At 38.2% G+C, this 20,478-nt stretch overlaps 1 protein-coding gene across 2 annotated transcripts in view; it reads left to right on the top strand.

The window, feature by feature from the left end:
* Window positions 1-20,478, top strand: part of FRY (FRY microtubule binding protein) — a gene marked incomplete at its 3' end in the record, with an annotated part of 178,470 nt that overhangs the window by 17,028 nt on the left and 140,964 nt on the right. For both annotated transcript variants that reach the window (XM_082001351.1, XM_082001350.1), the window contains exon 2: window positions 18,305-18,504. In XM_082001351.1, coding sequence (XP_081857477.1) covers window positions 18,305-18,504 — 200 coding nt within the window. The remainder of the gene's footprint in view (window positions 1-18,304; window positions 18,505-20,478) is intronic.

The raw sequence follows: 20,478 nt of genomic DNA, 5'->3' as shown, positions 1-20,478 counted from the left end.
TAAACATTTACATACCAAATTTCAACCTTATTCGTAAATTATCCTAAAGCCTACCTGACTGAGAAGTCATCCATTTTAAAGCTTACATTTATATTATGACAATATCCTCAGGACATGACTTTTATAAAGTTTTCATTTTTATAATACTAAATCCAGAAATGACATTTCACGTTGATATAGTTTACATTTATTATGTTGGACATGTTTACCTACTTTATAGAAGCAGAGTTTGAAATATTTGGCTGGAAGGTTTGAATCTATACATTATTGTTATATATGGGGGTGTGTGTGTAAATATACATAAAAAATTATATCTTGGTAATTAATGCAGAAAATGGTCTTCAATCATTAAACATGACACAAATTATCAGTGTGATCAATGACAATCTTTTTCAATCTCTCTTTTCTGTTTTTAATCATACACATCATATGCATTGTGGATTCAAATTATAGCTATGTTTGTCCATAAACTGCACGAGAACTGGCACAGCGTCATGAAATTCTGATAAATATCTGTGTTGGTAATTAAAGTAAGATATAATGAACAGCATTTGCACAAAGCTGAGCATTTGTCCTAAGGCTTTTTCACTGAAGACAAGGGAGTATTTAACTGTTTACATCAATGGAATTGGAGTTAGACTGATTTCACGTACATTTTTAAAAGCCCACAAACTATATTTTAAAATTACTGTATTAGGCTATTCCACATAAAATTACAGACTATACTTTTTTCAGGAAAAGAAAATTGTCTTTGATTTCTTTTTACAGAATCATAAAATCAAAATACAATGTAAAGTTTACATAATACAATTTTTTATCAGTCCCGACAATTTCATCTATTATAACTCACTTCTGTGACATCATCTTTTCTGAAATACTGAATGAAAGATTACCCTATAGATTTCATCATTTCAGGATGCTTATCCAGCTTTACCTTTCAGCATATATTTTAAATTAATTCATTCATTGTGTTGCATTTATGGTAGAGTTGGACAGCTGCCATGAAACAGCTCCTTTGGTTGCTTCTGTCCCTGTTCTTCTGTCGGTCAAGGCAAAGTAGCTTGGAATAGCTTCTGTTTACTGAGTAGCTAAGGTGGCAGTTTGAATCTGAATTCCTCAATGGACTGAAAAATGTGCATACAGGTTTTAGGACTGTAAATAACGAGCCAGTGTGTGTACCTTGCAGACTGCCTGAGATCTGCCTAAACACATGAACCAGGTGATCGTGTTTCTTTGAACAAGTGACTTTTCTCATCCGTCCTTCCACTTCCTCAGGAGTGTTTCATTCTCTGTCATGTCTCAGATCTGATGCTCAAGCGCTCATCAGCCCGACAGGTAAAATCTACTGAAGTGGGCCTCTGCACAAAGTGTGGCATCCCGGGGTTTTCACTGTGCCTCCACCTCGACAGAGTAGGGGCCAGTTAGCCTGGGTCTAGCTGCAAGAGAGAGCATCCATCCCTGTGGTTTTGGTTAAGTGCCTAGTGTATGTGAAGGTAGCATTTAACATACCCAGAGTCTTTAAAATAATCTGATTAACTGTAATCCTTTCACATTTTCATTTATCTTATTTAAAGATGTTAAGAAAATGGTATGTGATAAACATTACTGTTACAAATGCACCATTTACTGTTGGTTAGAATGAAGTAGAAGGAAATAAATAGGTGTAAGTGGACATTCATTTTATTGGTCATTATCCTGGCATCTTTTTATCTCATGTGAAAGACTGATTTATTTTGGATTAGGAGCTTGGTCCTGGACTGGGTATGTAAAGAGCATAACATCCCTTTTATAGCATTTTAAGGTTCCTATATGTTTTTTGTGCAGCTATTACTTCGTGGCTTTTAATATCACAAGGTTACACTCTGCCAAACCGGAGATGTCTTTACGAGGAAGAGAGGGGCATCTGGAACAGTTCTTGCTTTGGATTCTTGCCCTACCCATTGCTCTGCTTTGTGGGACAGTAAAGCTGAACTTAAAATGAAGCCCAGGATGAAGACAAATATGACAGAAATTACTTAGCATGGCTCAGACACAGGCAGAAACAGGTAGAAATATATGAAAGGTCTGATTCGGAGGCATTCGCGAAGTGTATCTAACACCCAGTGACAAGAACAAGAGGCGATTTACCAATATGGGCATTCCTTTGCCCAAACACCTTTATTGTTTAATGTTATTTTTTATTGTAATTTAATCGATCATATAATTTTGATTGATGAGCTGAGTGGCGACTACTGAGCTAGAGCCATGCTTGTTATATTTCATTTCTAATTCAAAGCATGTTGAATTCTTTCTTCAAATCTGGCAAACCTCAAACAAGAGGAACATGGGTATTCCTTACCATTCTGGCCAGAAAATGAGAGTGCTCGCCAAGAAGGTGGGAGATGAGAGTTCAAAACCCTGAGGTTTAAATAAGTATTTAACCCAAAGCTACCGCGTTCTGTGTGAGTACTCTAGCTGTTAAGCTGTTACATAAAAAGCAGGTACAGTCAAATTGAAACGGAGAGGAACTGCTTCCCTGCTCTGCTTTGTACATCTGAAGTGGCTCAACGATGAGAGGTCCATGTGGGGATGTATCTCAGGAGGTGTCGGGCCCGGGTTGGCTGTTGGGGTTCCTGTTCTGAGCTGCTGCTGGACTCACTGGGAACCTGATCATTTGGGTCAGTTTTCTGGTTTCTGTTCCACAGACCAGGTTGAAGCACCCAACTTCTCAACTGACATGAAGCCTGAGTGAAAGCGTCTTGGAAATGCCAAGTCCCCACAATGGCGATGGTCGGCTGAGAATGTACTGAAAATTTCAGTGCTTCTTTCTGTGTATATATGGAAAGAAATGTCAATGTTGATATTTAAATTCTTAATTTATTAACAGCCGTATGTACCATTTCAGGTACTTGAGGTTTGTGCTTCATATAGTTTTGTACATGCTTTCTTACTGACAAAGCTGTTCATTATCATTGGGTTGCCATGGAGTACTGATCACACGGATCTGGGAATAATAACCCATTATGCTAATATAGCTTGTCATTGTGTTTGATGCGAAGTGATGTCCCATAGCAACAGCTGATGTTTGTAACTAATACAGTTTACGGTAAGATCACAGTTTATGGAACAGCATTGCCAAACATTGCCTACCTTCTTTTCTTTGAATTATCTTTTTGATTCCACACCTATTTATAAAACCGTTTATGCATTTTTTAGGTCAGTATCGTTCTGTTCCTAATTTCTTTCTACAGTGAGAATCAGGGTTTTCTAACAGAACGATTCTGGCCTATTTGCCTAATGCTAGAAATGTGTTTGTCTTTTGAGGTCTCCTGCCCCCTTGGATCCTCAGCTTCATGTTATAATGTTCCCTTTGGGACAGAGGCAGGACAATTTACTGGATTTGGTGAACTTCTTAGGTGCCACAAGAGAAGAATGAAGAAAATTATGTTCAATAGGTGGAGTACATAACTGTGTAATGCAGACAGCATTATCTTTCTTACACCTCCAAGTATGGGACTGAATTTTATTTCAAACTGTGCTACTATACAAGGGACAGGCTTTGAATCTTTATATTGATTCAGTTTTGTTCTGTAGCAGATGACCTGACGTTTGTTGGCGATCTGTAACATGCACTAAGATGTGGTTTTAGCCTTTTCCACGTTCTCAGGACAGTCCACCTTCATATGTATGTGAACATACTTTCAGTAATAGCATTTCAGCCATGGTTCTTCTGTGCTCCTCAGACATCCACTCAGACAGTGGAATATGGCTTCTCTGGAGCATATCGCTGCACCTTCAGAAAGCTTCACTTTTCTGTACAAGCATTCTCTTAAGGCAATAAGGTATGGTTATTACTTTTAGTTATAAGGCATATTTATAAATTATTCTGGCAATGTACTTTTTTCTTTAAAATATTCCCTCAGAATTGAATCACGCCAATAAGTTGCCTCCACTTTCATGTTCCCCTGAGGTGTATTCTAGAAAACAGCCCTTAAAGTCAGCTTCTGTTTTGGCAAAGTGTGTTTGACAAGCAAACCACCATGGCAGGAAATTACTACATATATCACAAAGTTACTCTGTTCACACAAGTTATATTTGTACCTGGATGTGCAAAGAGAAATCAAGTACTGATAGGCGTTCAGACTCCTGCTTCCTGATCTCACCAAGATTAGAGATAGAAGAATCCTTCTTAGAACATCTGTATCGTACTTTTACCAATGAAAGATTGTTCTCAGCAATGTTTTCTACTAATGTATTCAACGAGTCATACATTATACAACCAGAAAAACCATTGTGTCATCCAGTCTGTTCTCCTCATAGAGCGGGCTTTATGGCTTCTCTGAATTAATTTCTATTTGAGCTAAAGCACATCTTAAAAAAATAATTTAAAGTTTCCACTAATGGAAGAATCAGCACCAGCCTTAATGGTGCTTTGGAGGTTAATTTCCTTCCCTTTGTGTTTAACTTCTTTAATGCATTTGTCTAGTTTAAAACTCCAGACATTGAATGTTACTGAAAGAAGAGCTGTCTCTTAGCAAATTTCTGTTCCTCGTATTTGTATTTAGCAGGCATGGAATTAATCTCACCTAACTTTCCAGCATCCTCGGTGTTTGTATTACATCTGACATAGTCAAGCCTGGCTTTCCTGATAGCCAGTGGAGGGAAGTACACACTTTCAGGGTACAGTTCAGATAAGCTGCTTTAGACGGGTTTATTAGGAGGTAATGAATTACACCTTGAAGTGCTTGAGTGCTTGGGTTGTCTAAAAAGGCATTTTCGGTTGAGTAGCTCCATGTAAATATGGCTTGCAAATAGGTGCCATTGTAGGTGCAGTAGGTGCAAATTCCTGCCATTGGAGGGTATGATTAAATGACTGTGTAACTTTCTCACGGTCAGACTAAACTAAGCTTTAAGGCAAGTTTTCCAGTCATTAATTATAGTTGCCTTTCCTGAATGTCCGCTAGTTCATCAGCATCTTTGTCAAGTTGCAGACACCAGAACAGGACTGAGCATCCAGCAGCGTTTGCAGAGACACTGGCAGTGAAGCAGTAGAGCTTTTCTGCTTTTGCTTTTGTTTATCCTGCTTGAAAAGGCTCTCCATAGCTCTTCAGGTCACAAGAATAGCAACCTGTTTTCGACACATTAGTCATCCTGGTCTCAGGCCTTTTTTCATATTCAGTGCTTCCCAGGAATAGAAAGCCTTATTCTGTCCGTGTGGCGTGCGTTTGTTGTCTCTGGCTATGCCATTCTTCATAGGTGAGAATTAATACCTCATAATTCTCTACTTGCATCTAGTTTTCAAAATGCTATTCAAAGTAGAAGGACCTTTTTACTACTTTTTCTGTCTACCACTTTTAATTTTTGCTTTGCCTGTAAACTTGATAGAAATGTTTTTGTTTTTCTTTTATGTCATTAACAGTAAGGATAAATAGTACAAGACCAAGAACTGGTCTCTGTACCTCCACTAGAAGTACATTCATTAGGATGTGATTCTCCCCTAACACGTGTTGAGAAACATCTGTTACCTAGCTTTTAATCTATTTTTGTTGTGAACATTGATTTTTTGGTTCTCATTTTACATTTTGCTAAGGTACCAAATTTTACAGTTTGGTAAGATACCAATCCAGTTGCCAAACAGAAATATAAGACTACACTTTTAACCTTGTTAACCAAATATATGATCTCATAAAAAGGTACGGTTAGTTCAATAAAATCTACTTTCCATAAGCCTATGCTTATGGCGTATTATTATACTTTGGTTCTTTATTGAACAAATGCAGCCATTCGTGGGTAAGTATCAGGCCAGTTGTGTTGCGGTTGCCTGGATTGTCCTTGCTGACACTTGCTGACACAAGAAAACCTGATACAACATTGGTTTTGTCCCAGTCCTCGGGAATACTGAATTTCCCTGTGAATATCGCATAAAGGGAATATTTTTATTATTTTCAGATGTAATTAGGCTCCTCAATTTTTCTAAGGAATTACTCTGTTTTCTCAGTATTTAAGCTGTTTATTTGGAAAACCCAATGTTAACCTTGGGATTCTTTATTTTCATAACTAACTGATGCAGAGTTCATCTCTATAGATGAACAGGTGCCTGTTCCTCTCCAAATTTAATAACATATTTCTGGCATTCACTTATTCCAAAACATTTATACATTTCAATATATGGAAGGAGTTTTCTGTCGTGGCCCACAGACCACCATGAGAGCAATGTCCTGTCCATGTTGTGTTTGGTATTTGCAACTGTCTGGTCATGCAGAAGGTCCCTCAGACAGGAGCTACATTCCATGTGCTTCACTCATCTGTTCAAGTGACAGTTTTTCAGTAGGCAGCTGTACTCAAGCCAAACTTTCAAAAACCTTCACTGAGCTCCTGTGGATGGTAAAAGTCATTATCTTGTCCCTGCTGGTTTTATATTTCAGAGCCACCACAAGAAATATTTATATCCTGGAGTCTGAGTCTAGCAAAGCAGCAAACATTTACATTTGCCTTTAGGTTTGTGGCTAAGAAACAAGCGAATTCCACTTTCAAAGAAAGAATTTTTGATGTAATGTTAGTAACAGATTATTAGATCCTACAGCATCGTCTTGGTGTGTGGCTTATAAAACACATTGTGTATTGGGTTGTCTGTAAGCAAGGAGGCCAAACAGCCTTTAAGGTAATATAGAAAATAGACAATGTTGTGAATGTACTGCTGCAGCCAGTATTAAGTAATGACAATAATGATTTAATCAGGCATAGAGTAGGGGATTGATAAGGATAATTATTAATCCAGATTTTGGCTGCAAAATTTTTTCTCTCATTTTTCTTTGTATAGCTGTTACTTTGCATGCCTTACTTTAGAGGGAAGCATGAATGGATGTCTGACTTACTCTCATGTTAGTTGTTATTCACAGACATCTCTCCTGTGGTTTCATCACAGAAAGCTTCATAAAATTTTGTAAAAGTCGTCTTGGTCTGTGAAGGTTTAGCTTGACAGTTCACAGTGCCAGGTTGCGGCTTGGTTTACTCCTGGTATTGTGCCATTTTCCACCCACATGAGCAAGGGTAGGAATCCTAGCCAGCAGCAGCTGAAATGCACCACGGTGCAGTTCAATCTCTACAAGATGCTCTTGAAGAGTTTACAGACTGAGAGTGAAGAGACATCTCTTATAACTTTGGATGCATATCTTTGTTGTCAGTTCTCCTTCAGTAATCACTGACAAGTGATAGGCACCTCTAGAAAGTGATTTATTCTGTCTTCAGCTAAGAATCTAAGGATATGATGAATCACCTAGAAATGTCAGTCTCTCTTCATTTCCTCTACTCAGAGCCTAGATGGTTAGATTAAATTTGTTATTTGGCTTGTAGGTGGCTAAATTTGAACCTTTCCCTAAAATGCAGCCATGGAGTAGATCAGGTCAAGGAAGCAAGTACAGCTTTAAAGATTTTTTTTCAGTGTAGTACTAACATAACTAAACATGACATCATATTTGTTGTTATGGCATGGAATAAGCAATATTCTTTAGGAAATCAACTCTTAGCCATTGAACAGGGTTAGGTCAGTTGGACTGTTCAAACCATGCAATTTCAGAGGCAAATGAGCTACAGGCTGTTTCTTTTTGTGCGTCAGTAATAAAATACTGCTTATGTTTGCACAAGTGCATTACAACACACTCGGGTTTTCATTCACATGTCTACATTGCACAGAAGTCACATCATCCATAGCCGAAATGCTCTTTTCATTCTAGTGAAACACATGAGTTTTTGACAGCATGAACCAACATTTGTCGGTGGTTTGAAAGAGCAAGTGTGGCCAAACAGGCAACGAAAATTCAGGGAAGGTTCTGGTTCTGCTATTTGAGGTAGGTATTGAAATTGGAATAGGAATCAGGTACAAGCATTTAATGTCTTCCTGTAGTAAAAAATAAGTAGTTTAATTGTATTTTTAAAATTCCATCTTATCCAGTCTTTGACAGTTTTATTATAAAATGTTTAAGGAGAAGAGGAAAAGTATACTCCAAGGGAAGATGTGTAGGGAAGGAAGATACAGGTCATACCCTCCCTGTTTGCTGGTCCCTCTTTTGGAACTATTCCTTCTCTGTTGGACTCTTTTAGCCTTGTGCTTCCTCGGCACTTTTCCAAGTTCCCTAAAAATAATCCTTCTGCTAACACCCATCAACCACAAAATGATGGGAATATTTTCATCTCCCTGCTTCTGAAAAGGAAAGCAAACCCAACAAAATATCTGTCTAAAAATCTTATAGGAAGCTATTTTCTGATCCAGCAAAACCAAAGTGGAGGCTAGCTTTTTCCCCCAGTACATAAAAAAGTATGACAGAAGAGTATGAACATCTTCTTTTAAAATAAAATGCTTTTTAAGCTCTGTTTGACCCCAAAGAAATTCTGGCATAGTTTCAGAAATAAACCTTTCAATTGTTTTTTTTTTTAAATCAGTTAATCTACTCATTTGAAAATGATGTTCTGAATATGTCTTTCAACCCTTACTTGGAGTTTTTACTTTTGGAATAACTGGCAAAGACAACAAAACTTTTGAAGTTATCTAGAAAAGATACCAAGATTTTGAAAGTGTATTGTTAATTTCAAGTCAGCCTTTAAGTCAGCATGTCATTACCATGTAAAATGCAGAAACTAAGAAGTATTTATGCTTGATTTGGATCCCATCAGAAGCAATACAGATGTTTCCTTTAGTGAGAAGTCGCCCCCAAATGGCCCACTCAAATGGCAATTGAAAATTGTTTTGGAATTGTCCACAAGATTTCCCATGTCATTTAGCTTTTTCAGTCTTTTATAATAAACCAAGCAAATTCTAAAATCAGCGCAGCTAAAAATTTTTATGTTATGTGCCTAGATACCCACATATCATCAGCACGGTGGTACATGTAAAAAAGAAAATAGTGATCTAGAGGGAAAGGAGCAGAAAAATAAATGGTGAGCAAAGCGAATGGGCAGGAAGGAAAATTGCTTTCCTGCCTCACTCAGATGTCTTGCAAGGATCTTAGATAAGAACCTAGGGAACATTGTTAAGCTGCTCAATCTCCAACCTGTAACTTAGGAGAAAGAGAGAGGGAAAGACTACATCTTACAGGATCATAGTAGGAGCTTTGCCAAGTCCATGAAAAAGACTTTAGAAAGTGGATGGACGTGTATGACAGGATTTCCTGTTTGTTTGTTTGTTCATTTGTTTGTTTTGGCAGTCATCATTCTTGAATCCTCTGCATATGGAGACATGGTGTCTTGCAAGAGGAGAAGATGTGTTCCACCTGCTTCTTTCCTCTAAAGGGTGACATACAAATTACCACTCTTATGCACAGAATAGCAGTGCACATCTGAGGGTTACAAAGCTTAACAGCTACCTGCCAGCAGCTGGAATGTGAGGGCCAGAAGGTTGCTAGTGGCTAATAAAGCCAAATGAACAGTTTTAACCTTTCCAAGGTACCAGGATGAACAAGATCCTTCGCTTCGAAACCAACAGGCACTTCACCACATCCATCTCAAATAAGACCTGTCAGTGTGTGTAAGGACTGTTCTGATGTTTCCCTGAGTATTAAACGGGTTATTTACTAATGGGGTTCATCTAGAAGATGGCTGCTTCGTAAGCATCTCTGAGTGGAATAAGCATTTGAGCTCTTCGTAGACGTCCAAAGAAGAGCATCCCCCACAAGTGGTATTTTAGCATCCATCAGGCCTACTTGAGTGGCCATATACTTATTTTCATGGATGCTGCATTTTGTTTCTATCCTGCAGAGGACTGGATCTTATTGTTAAGAAATGACCACAATCTGGGACTTGTTCTGAGGCTTTGTTCTGCAAATCACTGTCCACCCCTGGAATCAGGGTTTACTACAAGGAGTTGGCCTTAGATCCTGAAATGTTCAGACTCACTGAGGATATCCTACAGTCTGTTTTAGGTCTGCTGTTTTACAACATACCCAAAGATACTGAAAATAAACTGAAGAGTGGCATGTGTATGCACATGCACGCACAGACATGAAATTCAAGCCTCCTTTTTCTTGGCTAGAGTATTTGGATTGGCCAAAGCTTACACTTTATTGGCAACTCTGCCACTTAGAATCATAGAATTGCAGAATCATAGGATAGTTTGGGTTGGAAGGGACCTTTAAAGGTCATCTAGTCCAACACCCCTGCAATGAGCAGGGACATCTTCTACTAGATCTGGTTGCTCAGAGCCCCGTCCAACCTGACCTTGAATGTTTCCAGGGATGGGGCATCTACCACCTCTCTGGCCAACCTGTGCCAGTGGTTCAGTTCTTAGTGGATGCACTAATTAGTCTTTTGTCTTCCGGCTTTGCTGTTCCTTGTGTTCACGCAGAATTTACACTCTCTTGTTGTCGTAAAAGGAATAGAAAATTTGTGGATGGATTGCCCGACCAAGTCTACAGGGCTTGGACCTCTCTTCTGTATTCAACAAGTATTTTGAAAAGAGTGGAATAAATATATTTAAACCTGGCAACAGCATTTTTTCACTAAGTCTTCATACAGAAATAATTTAAAATGTTGGTCTTATCTCAGTTAAATCTGTGACCAAGTCCTGGAATGCCTTTATTACTGAAGATACCTCCTTCCTTTCTCTTCCCCCCATGCCATTTTACACAAATGACTCTCCTGAGACATGTCTCTTTAAAGAAACGGGGTAATCTGACATTTATAAGTAAGCCTTTTCGCCCTTACAGTTTCAGCATAATCAAGTAGTTTGAGAATTTCCATTTGGAAGAACTTCGGACATGTCTCACCACCTTTTTGGAAATCCTCCCAAATCTATTATTCCCTTCAGACTTGTTTTCAGCATGAGCCGTTTTGCTCCAGAGTCTTGAACTTCTTTTAACTTTTCCCTCCTGACCTCAAGGCCTCTTCCATTTTATCTTCTAGACTAGATAGTATTTCCTCTGGCATAGGGATTTACATGCTATGCCCAGGCTTCTGTTTTGCATGGAATTGTTGGGTTTTATCTTTGTTACATTGCAGACCATCTATCTAATTGGTCAACCAAAGTAACTCTTCCTGAAAAATCCTGTATTTGGATTAAATAGGCTTTTGAAAGACAGGATGAGTTGGGATAGTTTCATGTCATGTTCTTGTGTCAAGGTGGCTGCACAGAACAACCTAGTGTTTTCTCCCGGTAGTTGCTTGAACAACAGGTTTTTTAGACACCTTTCAGAATCTGGAGTTTTAAAATAGAAGTTAACTGAGATTTCTATTGTGTGTATTTTTGGAGACAACTTTGTTCTACTGAGAGGGAAAATATGTTTGAGCTTTTTGCAATATAGACTCTCTCATACGTTCTTATTGTCTGTATGCGCCTGTATCTACTGTCTGAGTCTACATACTGCTGTCAATGAGTGGATTTTTCACTGCAAAGAATTCCGACACCTGCAAATGAGCCTTCACAGGGAGGCTTCATCACATCACATCAATTTCATGCAATATGAATATTGGCCTACATGTTTTGTTTACTGCTTGTTGTCCATTTTTTGTTAAAATTGAGGAAGCTTTGCACCAGTACATTCAGTTAAGTGTAGTATCAAAGCTCCGCAGTTGATACTCTCTGCCTGGGACATGTATATGCGAACGGTAGTTACACATCTCCTCCTCCCTAGGAGGATGCGTGCAGGCCTCACTGCAGTTGGAAGTGTGAATGGTTTCCTGCACCAGAGAAGGAAAGCTACATCTGCGGTGCTGTTGCTTATGGCAGATTCATACAGCAGCTTCTATATGGACCTTAGAAACTGCTATAGGCTGTACAAATAGGTTTTCTTACATTTATTTTAGTAATTAGTTTAAATTGTATTTAGGTGAGTATGCAGTTGAGGAGAGGGGAGGAGCTTTTTAAAAAGGGTATATTTACTCCCTGGTTTATTTTTTAATAAAAAATGGAAAATAAGCAGTAAACAAAACATGTAGACCAATATTCATATTGCATGAAATTGATTCCCTCGGAAGAGTAAGGCCAACACTGATACCACCATAACTTTCACTTTCCAAATAGGCTGGATGTGGGACTCAGATGTGCACTGATCTTCAAAAAGACCTTCCTGGTCTTTAATTTCTGAGTGTAAATCCTCCTAAGAGAGGATCAGAAACACAAAAAGATTAAACATTAGAGGTATCAATTGCTCATCATAAAGTCCTGTTCTTTAAATAAATTTATTTCCTATCAAAAATATATTGCAAGCCATTAATAATATGTTTTATTGGTTAACTTTATGCCTTTATGGTTATTTTTTTATTGAAAGATGCAAATGAATTACGAAAATAATGCTTACATTGAAATAGTGCTACTACTGCATCGTACTAATATGCTGGTATAACATTTTCCTTGGGAATCTTACAGTTTCTTTCACCAAGGTAAAAGTGTATCTGCTAGACTTTTAGTTTGTTTCTTTCAGCAAAAGTTTGCTTTTAATTTTATTCTCTTTGTCTATCAAGCTCAAACTAATTGGAAATGTTCTCCTTCAAAAGGTGAAAAAGCTACCTTTTGGTAACCTTGGCACATGTACTACTACATCCTTGTAAATTAAATTCTTCACACTTTATATAATTATGTGTTTTCTTTTTACTATTACAATTGCAGTTTTCAGACAAAGCAAATTTTCTTATGAGTTATTTCAGTAGCTGTATAATCATCCTTAATGATACGTGGTTTCTCACTGACTCTTGGCATGGGAAAAGAAGAGATAACTGGGTTGGTTTTATCACAGAGAATTTAAACTGTATGTATTTTCAGCCAGAAGACCTTAGTTACAAAACAAAATCCATCCTGTGTTGTCTCTGTGCTTTGCATTTCTGTACTAACTGCTTTCAGCATGGACTGTATGATAATACGTGCGTTTGATACACATGGTTTGTTTGTGTCGAACTCCATTATCCTGTCTCATGTTCTTGGAGTGCCTGAAGTAGTTTTGCTAATCTGTCAGCATAGTATGTACTTGTGGATAAATATAGACATGCAGCCACTCCGTGAGTGGTCATCATCATATGCTGAAGCTAAAAATTACCCCTTTGGTTATGGAAAGGCTGATCTGATCCGGAGGCCTGCTCTAGCTCATACATTGTAGGTCTTCAGCACTTGTCTATTAAAAAACAAAACCAAAAAACTAAAAGGAATGTCTACCTCAATGCTGGAAAATTTATAGTGAAGTATGAAACAGGGTTATGAAACAACTGATTTCCTTTTTTATTTTAGTTAGAAAAGGATTCTAACTTTTCTAACTGAAGGAGTGGAACATTTCAGGTATTCACAAGCTCATGGATATTACAGCAGCATGTTGGAGAAAACCCAGTGTGATCGGCTTTATAAAGGGGCTTGGTAGGTATGAAAATACTGCAAATACATGTTTTGGTTTGTGTTACTAGTTTGTTCATTGTGGCTAAAGTGTAAGTTTGACACAGCTAAAAAAATACAGTAACTTTTTCTTCTGCTTAAAGATATTGAAAAATCAGTAGCTGTTTGGCTGAAGCTGTATCCAGTGTAGCACAGGCTGTTGGCTTGTGCATTATAAATGTTCTGTTGTTTTGCTTCCTCTTAGAGCTTTAAGAAAAGTACCTGTAGTGTCAATCATAGCAGAGACTCTCCTATGATAATTTAATTTTGTACTGATCCTCATTATCAGCTTAGTGACTGTGTGTGTGTGTGTGTTAAAGCTACTGTGCTTTTTTACAACTATTTCCCTGGTTAGGGAAATGATCAATACAGGGAAAAATTTAGCAGTGATTTTAGTTCAGTAATTCTTTCTGTGGCAATAGTATATGATTGTGGCAATAACCATACGTGATACTGCATTGCTACTTCCATATTTACACCTTGGTTTTAACTTTTTAAAAATACATAACATTGAGAAAATCTTATGGTTATAGTCTGAAGCAAATGAAAATATTCTGTAGGAAAAGAAGTACAGCTTGTTATGGTAGAAAAATAGAGAACATATCTTGGAAACAAGAAAATGGGTTGTTTGAGAGAAGTAGCCCTAGACAGAATTTCACGCCAAAATGGTACAGACACCTTACAGTTATCAAGCATAGTTAATCTTTTTTACAGATTTTCCTGGGAGAGGAGCTTTAAATATGTGTACAACTTTCTAAAACTGACCTACAGATTCCCTGCTATTGCAGGGCCCTTGAGCATCAGGCTTAACACGGTGTGCTGCATGTGCATCGCCATTCATTCCCCTCGGGAATGAGCTACTTTTCTCTCTAGGTGAAGGGTTCAGTTTTTTAATGCAGTACTTCTGTGGTGACCAGTACCCTACAATATGTTAGGAGTTCAAACTAAATGTTTCAGTGGTCCATTCTGGTACTTCTCTTTCTAGAACATTATTATATTGAAATTAGATAGTAAAAATTAATTTGTCAATGAAATAAATATTTAGAATTAAGTATAACCCCTTCCTCCCACCCCACCCCCACTAGATATCTTCTGCATAAACTGAAACAAACTATATGTGGTGATTTCTCATGTAAAAATGATGCCTTTTATTTAATGGGGCAGTGTTTCACTGGCATAGATGGCAAAAATGGACACATCCTTTATATAGCTATTTTTGAGGCCTAGATTATTATGTGTCAACATAAAAGGACCGATCCGCTTTAATGCAGCTATTTCTTAAATTTTGAGTCTTTGATTTCCAGTTTTATGTCTCAGAGGCAACTTTTTTTTTATGAGCTTTGTAGGGCTCGGAGCCTAGGAAAAAGAACTATATTCTGTTAAACCTCATATACTATCAGTATAGATGACAGTGATAGTCTAGTCACTGGGCCAAATTTTTGCAATGCAAATATCAAGCATATGTGAATACTTGAGATAAGGGAACTGAAAAGATGCACTGGAAAGCCAAACCTGTATATAATAGTTCCTGACCAAGTCATGATCGACTCAGAACCCTCACACTGTTGGCAATGTTAACTTCCACACTGAAGATGCTTATATGGAGTTAGCAGCTACAAAATGATCTTTAAAGAATTTGTACTAAATCAATGTCATATGTCAGTCATTTCTCTAACTGCTGTAATTGCTGTAGCAATGATAGATGTTAACCCCCAGGATATGGAGGAAAGGCTTTACAGTCCTATATTTCAGAGAAGAGCTAGAATAAAAATTCTTGGTGCACTGACAAATCTCACAAATAATAGCACTTCTCTGTTACAGTGTGCAATCATTGATTTTTCAGTTGGATATCTGGAAAAAAAAATTAGATCAGCCTGTGTCACCAACCTAGCGGCATCGTTGTTAAAAGGCTTCCTATTTGCAATGGCTATGTGGATTTAAATTGCAGGCTCAAAATCCTGGCTGAATGCCACGATGATTGAAGATAAGGCTGGCAGCTCCCAGGTAGTGTAACTAGGGTTTCTTAAGCTTAATTTCGTAAGGGTTTGAGGCGTGCACGATCTCACACACTACATTCCTTCCTTCCATTCCTCCTGCATGTCCCTTCGTAGTAAATTTTGGACGTAGCAGTCAGTTTAAACCAAAATTGCCTGAGGAGCAGAAGGGAAGTTTGCATTTGATTAGGTTCCTACAGATTCCTTCAAGAGGGAGCCCGGGACGGTTGGGCTGGCCAGAGAGAGGCGGGCGGCCCAGCCCGGGTGTGCTGTGCTTGGCAGAGGCTGGCCGGCGGGCAGCCTGCATGCCCAGCCCTGTCGCAGAGCTCGGGAGGGAGCCTGGGAATGGCTGGGGGCCCTTGGGATGATGGCGGTGGGGAGGGCAGGGCTCCTACTGCACAAAGGACACAAGTCCTTTGGTTTCACTGCTCACGAAAAAAACGTTTTCCCTAACTGAGCACTTGGCGACCCAGCTGGTTTCATGGGTAGATGTGAGCCAGTCAAAACCACGCATTTGGCAAATATGTTAGTGATTGTAAAAGTACTGTCTGACTCCTTCCTAAAGCTATTTGTGGAGAAATTTCCATTACCTAGTATATTCGATAGTCCATATAAGTCTGCATCTGATCCTTTGCATCCCACTGTCTTCATGCTTAAACTTTAGGAGAGCCTAGGTGATGACAGGAGAGGAGTAGCACTTACGCTCTTCTCTGGTGTCTCTTTTTTCATTACTTTGAAGTTGATTATTATTCAGAACAACAGTGTATTTTTAGAAACAGTTTTGTATAATGTAGAACTGTTCTATACACTTTGTTTTATACAAAGAGTCATAATGTCGGCGAAAGTCTATTATGTTTTTGCCTTCAAAAATCAAGCGAAACTTTGCAGGAAACAAATCTGTCAGGAAAGATCTATGGGAGTGGAAGAAGTGGTGCTGCTGTGCTAGAGAGTGATGGCATACCCTGATTGATCAGGGGAGTTATTTTCAAAGTAAAGTACAGATGTGTTACACTTGCAGAATAATAGCTACATGAACAAAAGCATTTCTATCTTGCATTATAGTCATGTAGTGGACTTCTAAACTGTGATTTTTCTAAAGGAAAATACATCCTTTTTCCTCTAATGCATGTTTTTCTATTTTTCAATGCATGAATTCGGGGTTTCATTCTGCTACATCTTGAATACTCTCAAACTATAATGTAGCCTTTTGGATTTATTTTTTTCAGTTTTTGACAGCAATGAAGTGTTAAAGTGTTAAGGAAGGGTCTAAAATCTCATTTATTCTTAAAACATTCTCATGTAATTAGTAGATGACAGTTACTTTCAGTAGTCGTTGCAATTCTGTTCCTCAAAAGGAAAGGCTAAAAGCTTTAGATATGTGGCATCTGTCCTTGTAGTTCATTCTTCTTTCTTTTTTCCTTTGTAACTTGGATGAACCATACAATGTAATGCTCTGGAATGCAATGCTATGGGGAAATGCTATAAATGGTATTAGTTCACAATATTTTCCATATTTTGTGTTGCATTAAAGCACCTCTGTCCCAATCACCAGCTGTGCTCACGGGTGTTACGACACATATGGCATTCAGAGTGGTTAATCGCTGGTCTTCCCAGTGTTACTTAATTTGCTACTTTTAAAGACTCTGGCAAAGCTAATAGATATGCTACCAGTATCTGCCTGAAGACCAGGAGTGACTTATATGGCCAATAAGATCTAAGCCTGAGGATTTTATTTTGGAGATTTTATGTGTAGAATGGTAATACTTGAATTAATGAGGTGTTGTTTCGTAGTACTTCAATTTATTTGTTCTTCAGTTTCCCAGAAAAAACAGTAAGTAGTGCTAAGCCTAGTATATAATATCTTGATACCGGTTGTGGGGAATTCAGAGAGTCACGGGATGATTTAGATTGGAAGGGATGTCTGGAGGATGGTTAGTCCAACCTCTGCTCCCCAACTAGAGAAGGTCTCTCAGGGACTTGTCCGGTCAAGTTTCAAATATCTCCAAGAGTGGAATTTCTATTATTTCTGTGGACAACCTGTACCAGTGTTTGATCACCCCCTCACAGTGGAATTTTTTTCCATATATCCAGTTGGAATTCCAACTAGTCTCTGTTGCTTCTCTTTCTGTCACCACACTCACAGAAGACTCTGGCTGCGTCTTTGCTGTACTCCATAGCTGAAGACTGCAATAAAATCTCTCCTTAGCCTTCTCTTCTTAAGATTGAACCAGTCCAGCACTCTCAGCCTGTACTCATTGTAGCAAGCATGTAAGTCCCTGACCACGCTTGTGGTCTTCTCTTGGCCTTGATCCTGAAGAGCTCCAGTACTCCACACAGTACTCCAGATGTGATCTCACAAGTGCCAAATGGGACTGTAGGGTTTGGTATTTTCAGGAAAACTAATACCCAATGAACACATTTTGGCCATGGAAAACATGTCGTGTCTGACTCTTCATGTAAGGTTTGTTGTACTGGTGAAATGTCATTGTTTTTAAAGGAGTCATTGTTGACTGACCTCAGTATACCTGAGAGGAAAATGAGGTCCCTTACAACTCATGTTAGTCAAAAGATCAGACTCCTGACTTTTGCAAGGATAAGTCAGTTTGAATAGCAATAAATTATAAATTTGGTATTTGGCAACTGAGTTACAGATCTGCCTGACAAGATGAAGGATAAGAAATGAGGATGTTATTCAAACAGTTAGGTGTCAACAAGTGTTACCATGTAAAAAAAGAGGAGTGGGTGTGCACTGCATAGTAAACATTACTCAATTTTAATACATAAGATTTCATCTTTGATTTCTTCTTCCTCTATATATTATGTAAATTTTACCCTTAACTATACCATGGTAGTTGTATTTATGTATTGCGTATTTTTTTTTATTATCGCCTAGTCTCCAGTTTTTCTTTGACAGTATATTGGGCCATTCAGATGCTTAAGACATGTTGAATTACCCAAAAGTAAATGTGTGTTTTCTACATTTCAGCTTCTCCAGTTGGTAACGGATATATCAAGCCACCTGTCCCACCTGTTTCTGGTACACAGAGAGAAAAAGGACCTCCAGCCATGTTGCCTATCAGCGTTGACCCAGACAGTAAACCAGGCGAATATGTCCTGAAGAGCTTGTTTGTTAACTTCACTACCCAGGCTGAACGCAAGATTCGCATCATCATGGCAGAGCCTCTTGTGAGTAAAAAGAAACTCTTAAGTAGATACGTACTTTGAATTTATTTTTAAATCAGGCTTACTTGCTGCGCAATGCAGAATATTTTGCTTGTAATGTGCGTTGGAGTTCAGTAGTGTTTCCCAAACTGTAAGATATGCTACTATGGCAATTAGAAGGTTGTGGGAGAGGACAGAGGTATGCAAGATATGCCAAAGGGGTGACATGAAAAGGAATGAATATTTTATTTCTCTTGGCAGTGTGGGCATGTGTTAATGTGATTGAGAGGCAGAACGGGTGTCATCCGGCATAGATTTCACAGCTGGGGGGGAGTGGTCATGTGAGTCAAAATAGATTAGAAAATGCTGAAATACGATAAAAACAGTATTTCTGAACATTACCGGTTTTCAGCTAAAACATGAAAATGAATAGCATTGCTGGTTCTTATTTTAGTTCTGACAGTAGTAGGTTACATAATCTAACAAAGTGCTATAGCACCTATTTTCCAGATATGAAAAAGCATACAGTGTTTGAAAAAGGAGCTACATTACAAGGTTTTGCGCAGTCAGTGAGAGAGCCGTCGTTATTTATATTTTAGGCAAAATTAACGTACAAGTATGTCTGTTGCTAATTGGCTTATGTAACTGAACTTCTGGGAGTCTGCTTTTTTAACTTGAGACTACGTTTTATATACATTCTTGTTATTTTGATTAGGGAAGAATAGTTCTGTAACCTATATTTTAGATCTGTCATGGTAAAAATAAGAAAAAAAAAATAACCAGGAACCTGTATTTCTGAACTGTAGCGGAATTTTTATAAAATCTTATAACTTTTTTGTTTTAAAGCACAGTATAGAATACTTAGTTCAGTTCCCCTTTTTTGGGTCTGGATATTCTGAACTGAAATTAAATTGTCTTGATTCTGATGGCATCTGTTTTGCTTCATGTTTTGATTTAGATTCAGAAGCATTTGATGCTTAGAAATTTTTTTGAGACTTTCCTCTGAAACATTAGGTGGATGTAAGATGACAGAAATATCTTACGTAATTTGGAAATAACACAAAAAGATAACAGGAAGGAATATTTTGACAAAGATCCAGTTTTTTCTTTCATGAGTCCTCTCCAAATCACAAAAAGTCGAATAAACTGACAGTCATACTGCAGGTCCTTTTAAAAAAAATGCCAGCAGCTATATATTAACATCCTATGAGGACAGGCTGAGAAAGTTGGGGTTGTTCAACCTGGAGAAGAGAAGGCTCCGGGGAGACCTTACTGCAGCCTGCTAGTACTTAAGGGGGGCTTATAAGAAAGATGGGGACAGACTTTTTAGCAGGGCCTGTTGCCATAGGACAAGGGGTGACGGTTTTAAACTAAAAGGGGGTAGATTTCAACTAGATAGAAGGAAGAAATTTTTGACAAAGAGGGTGGTGAACCACTGGACCAGGTTGGCCAGAGAGGTGGTAGATGCCCCATCCCCGGCAACATCCAAGGTCAGGTTGGAGTGGCTCTGAGAAACCTGATGTAGTTGAAGATGTGCCTGCTCATTGCAGGGGGGTTGGACTATATGACCTTTAAAGGTCCCTTCCAACCCCAACTATTCTGTGATTCTATGATCCAGTCTTCATGTGATGCACAATGAACATCTTTAAAATTTTAAGACAAAACATGTTGTAAAATTACTTGACAAGACCACGGAAACAACAAAAAGATTAGCACTGAGAACATAATTTCCTTGCGGCAGCTCTGTTACTCTTCCTGTAATATTTCAGACATAGATATGAATCAGTGACCCCAATTTATTCCCATTTCACCTTGTGATAAGATGATTTTGAGTTGCTGTGTGTTGATGTATTATTTTTGTCTCTTTGTGAAACTATGAATATCTGAATGTTGATCTGATCTTATTCCAGAATTTGTTCAGTGCGATTTTGTTTGGTAAATTCAATGTAGAATGTAAAAATATGACTAAAGACTGGAATGTCACCTTCTTCTTGTCAA

Source organism: Phaethon aethereus (genome assembly GCF_964289735.1).
Source record: "Phaethon aethereus genome assembly, chromosome: 1".
Classification (NCBI taxonomy): domain Eukaryota; kingdom Metazoa; phylum Chordata; class Aves; order Phaethontiformes; family Phaethontidae; genus Phaethon; species Phaethon aethereus.
The sequence above is the reverse complement of the archived record's forward strand: the minus strand, read 5'-3'. Positions and strand labels throughout refer to the sequence as shown.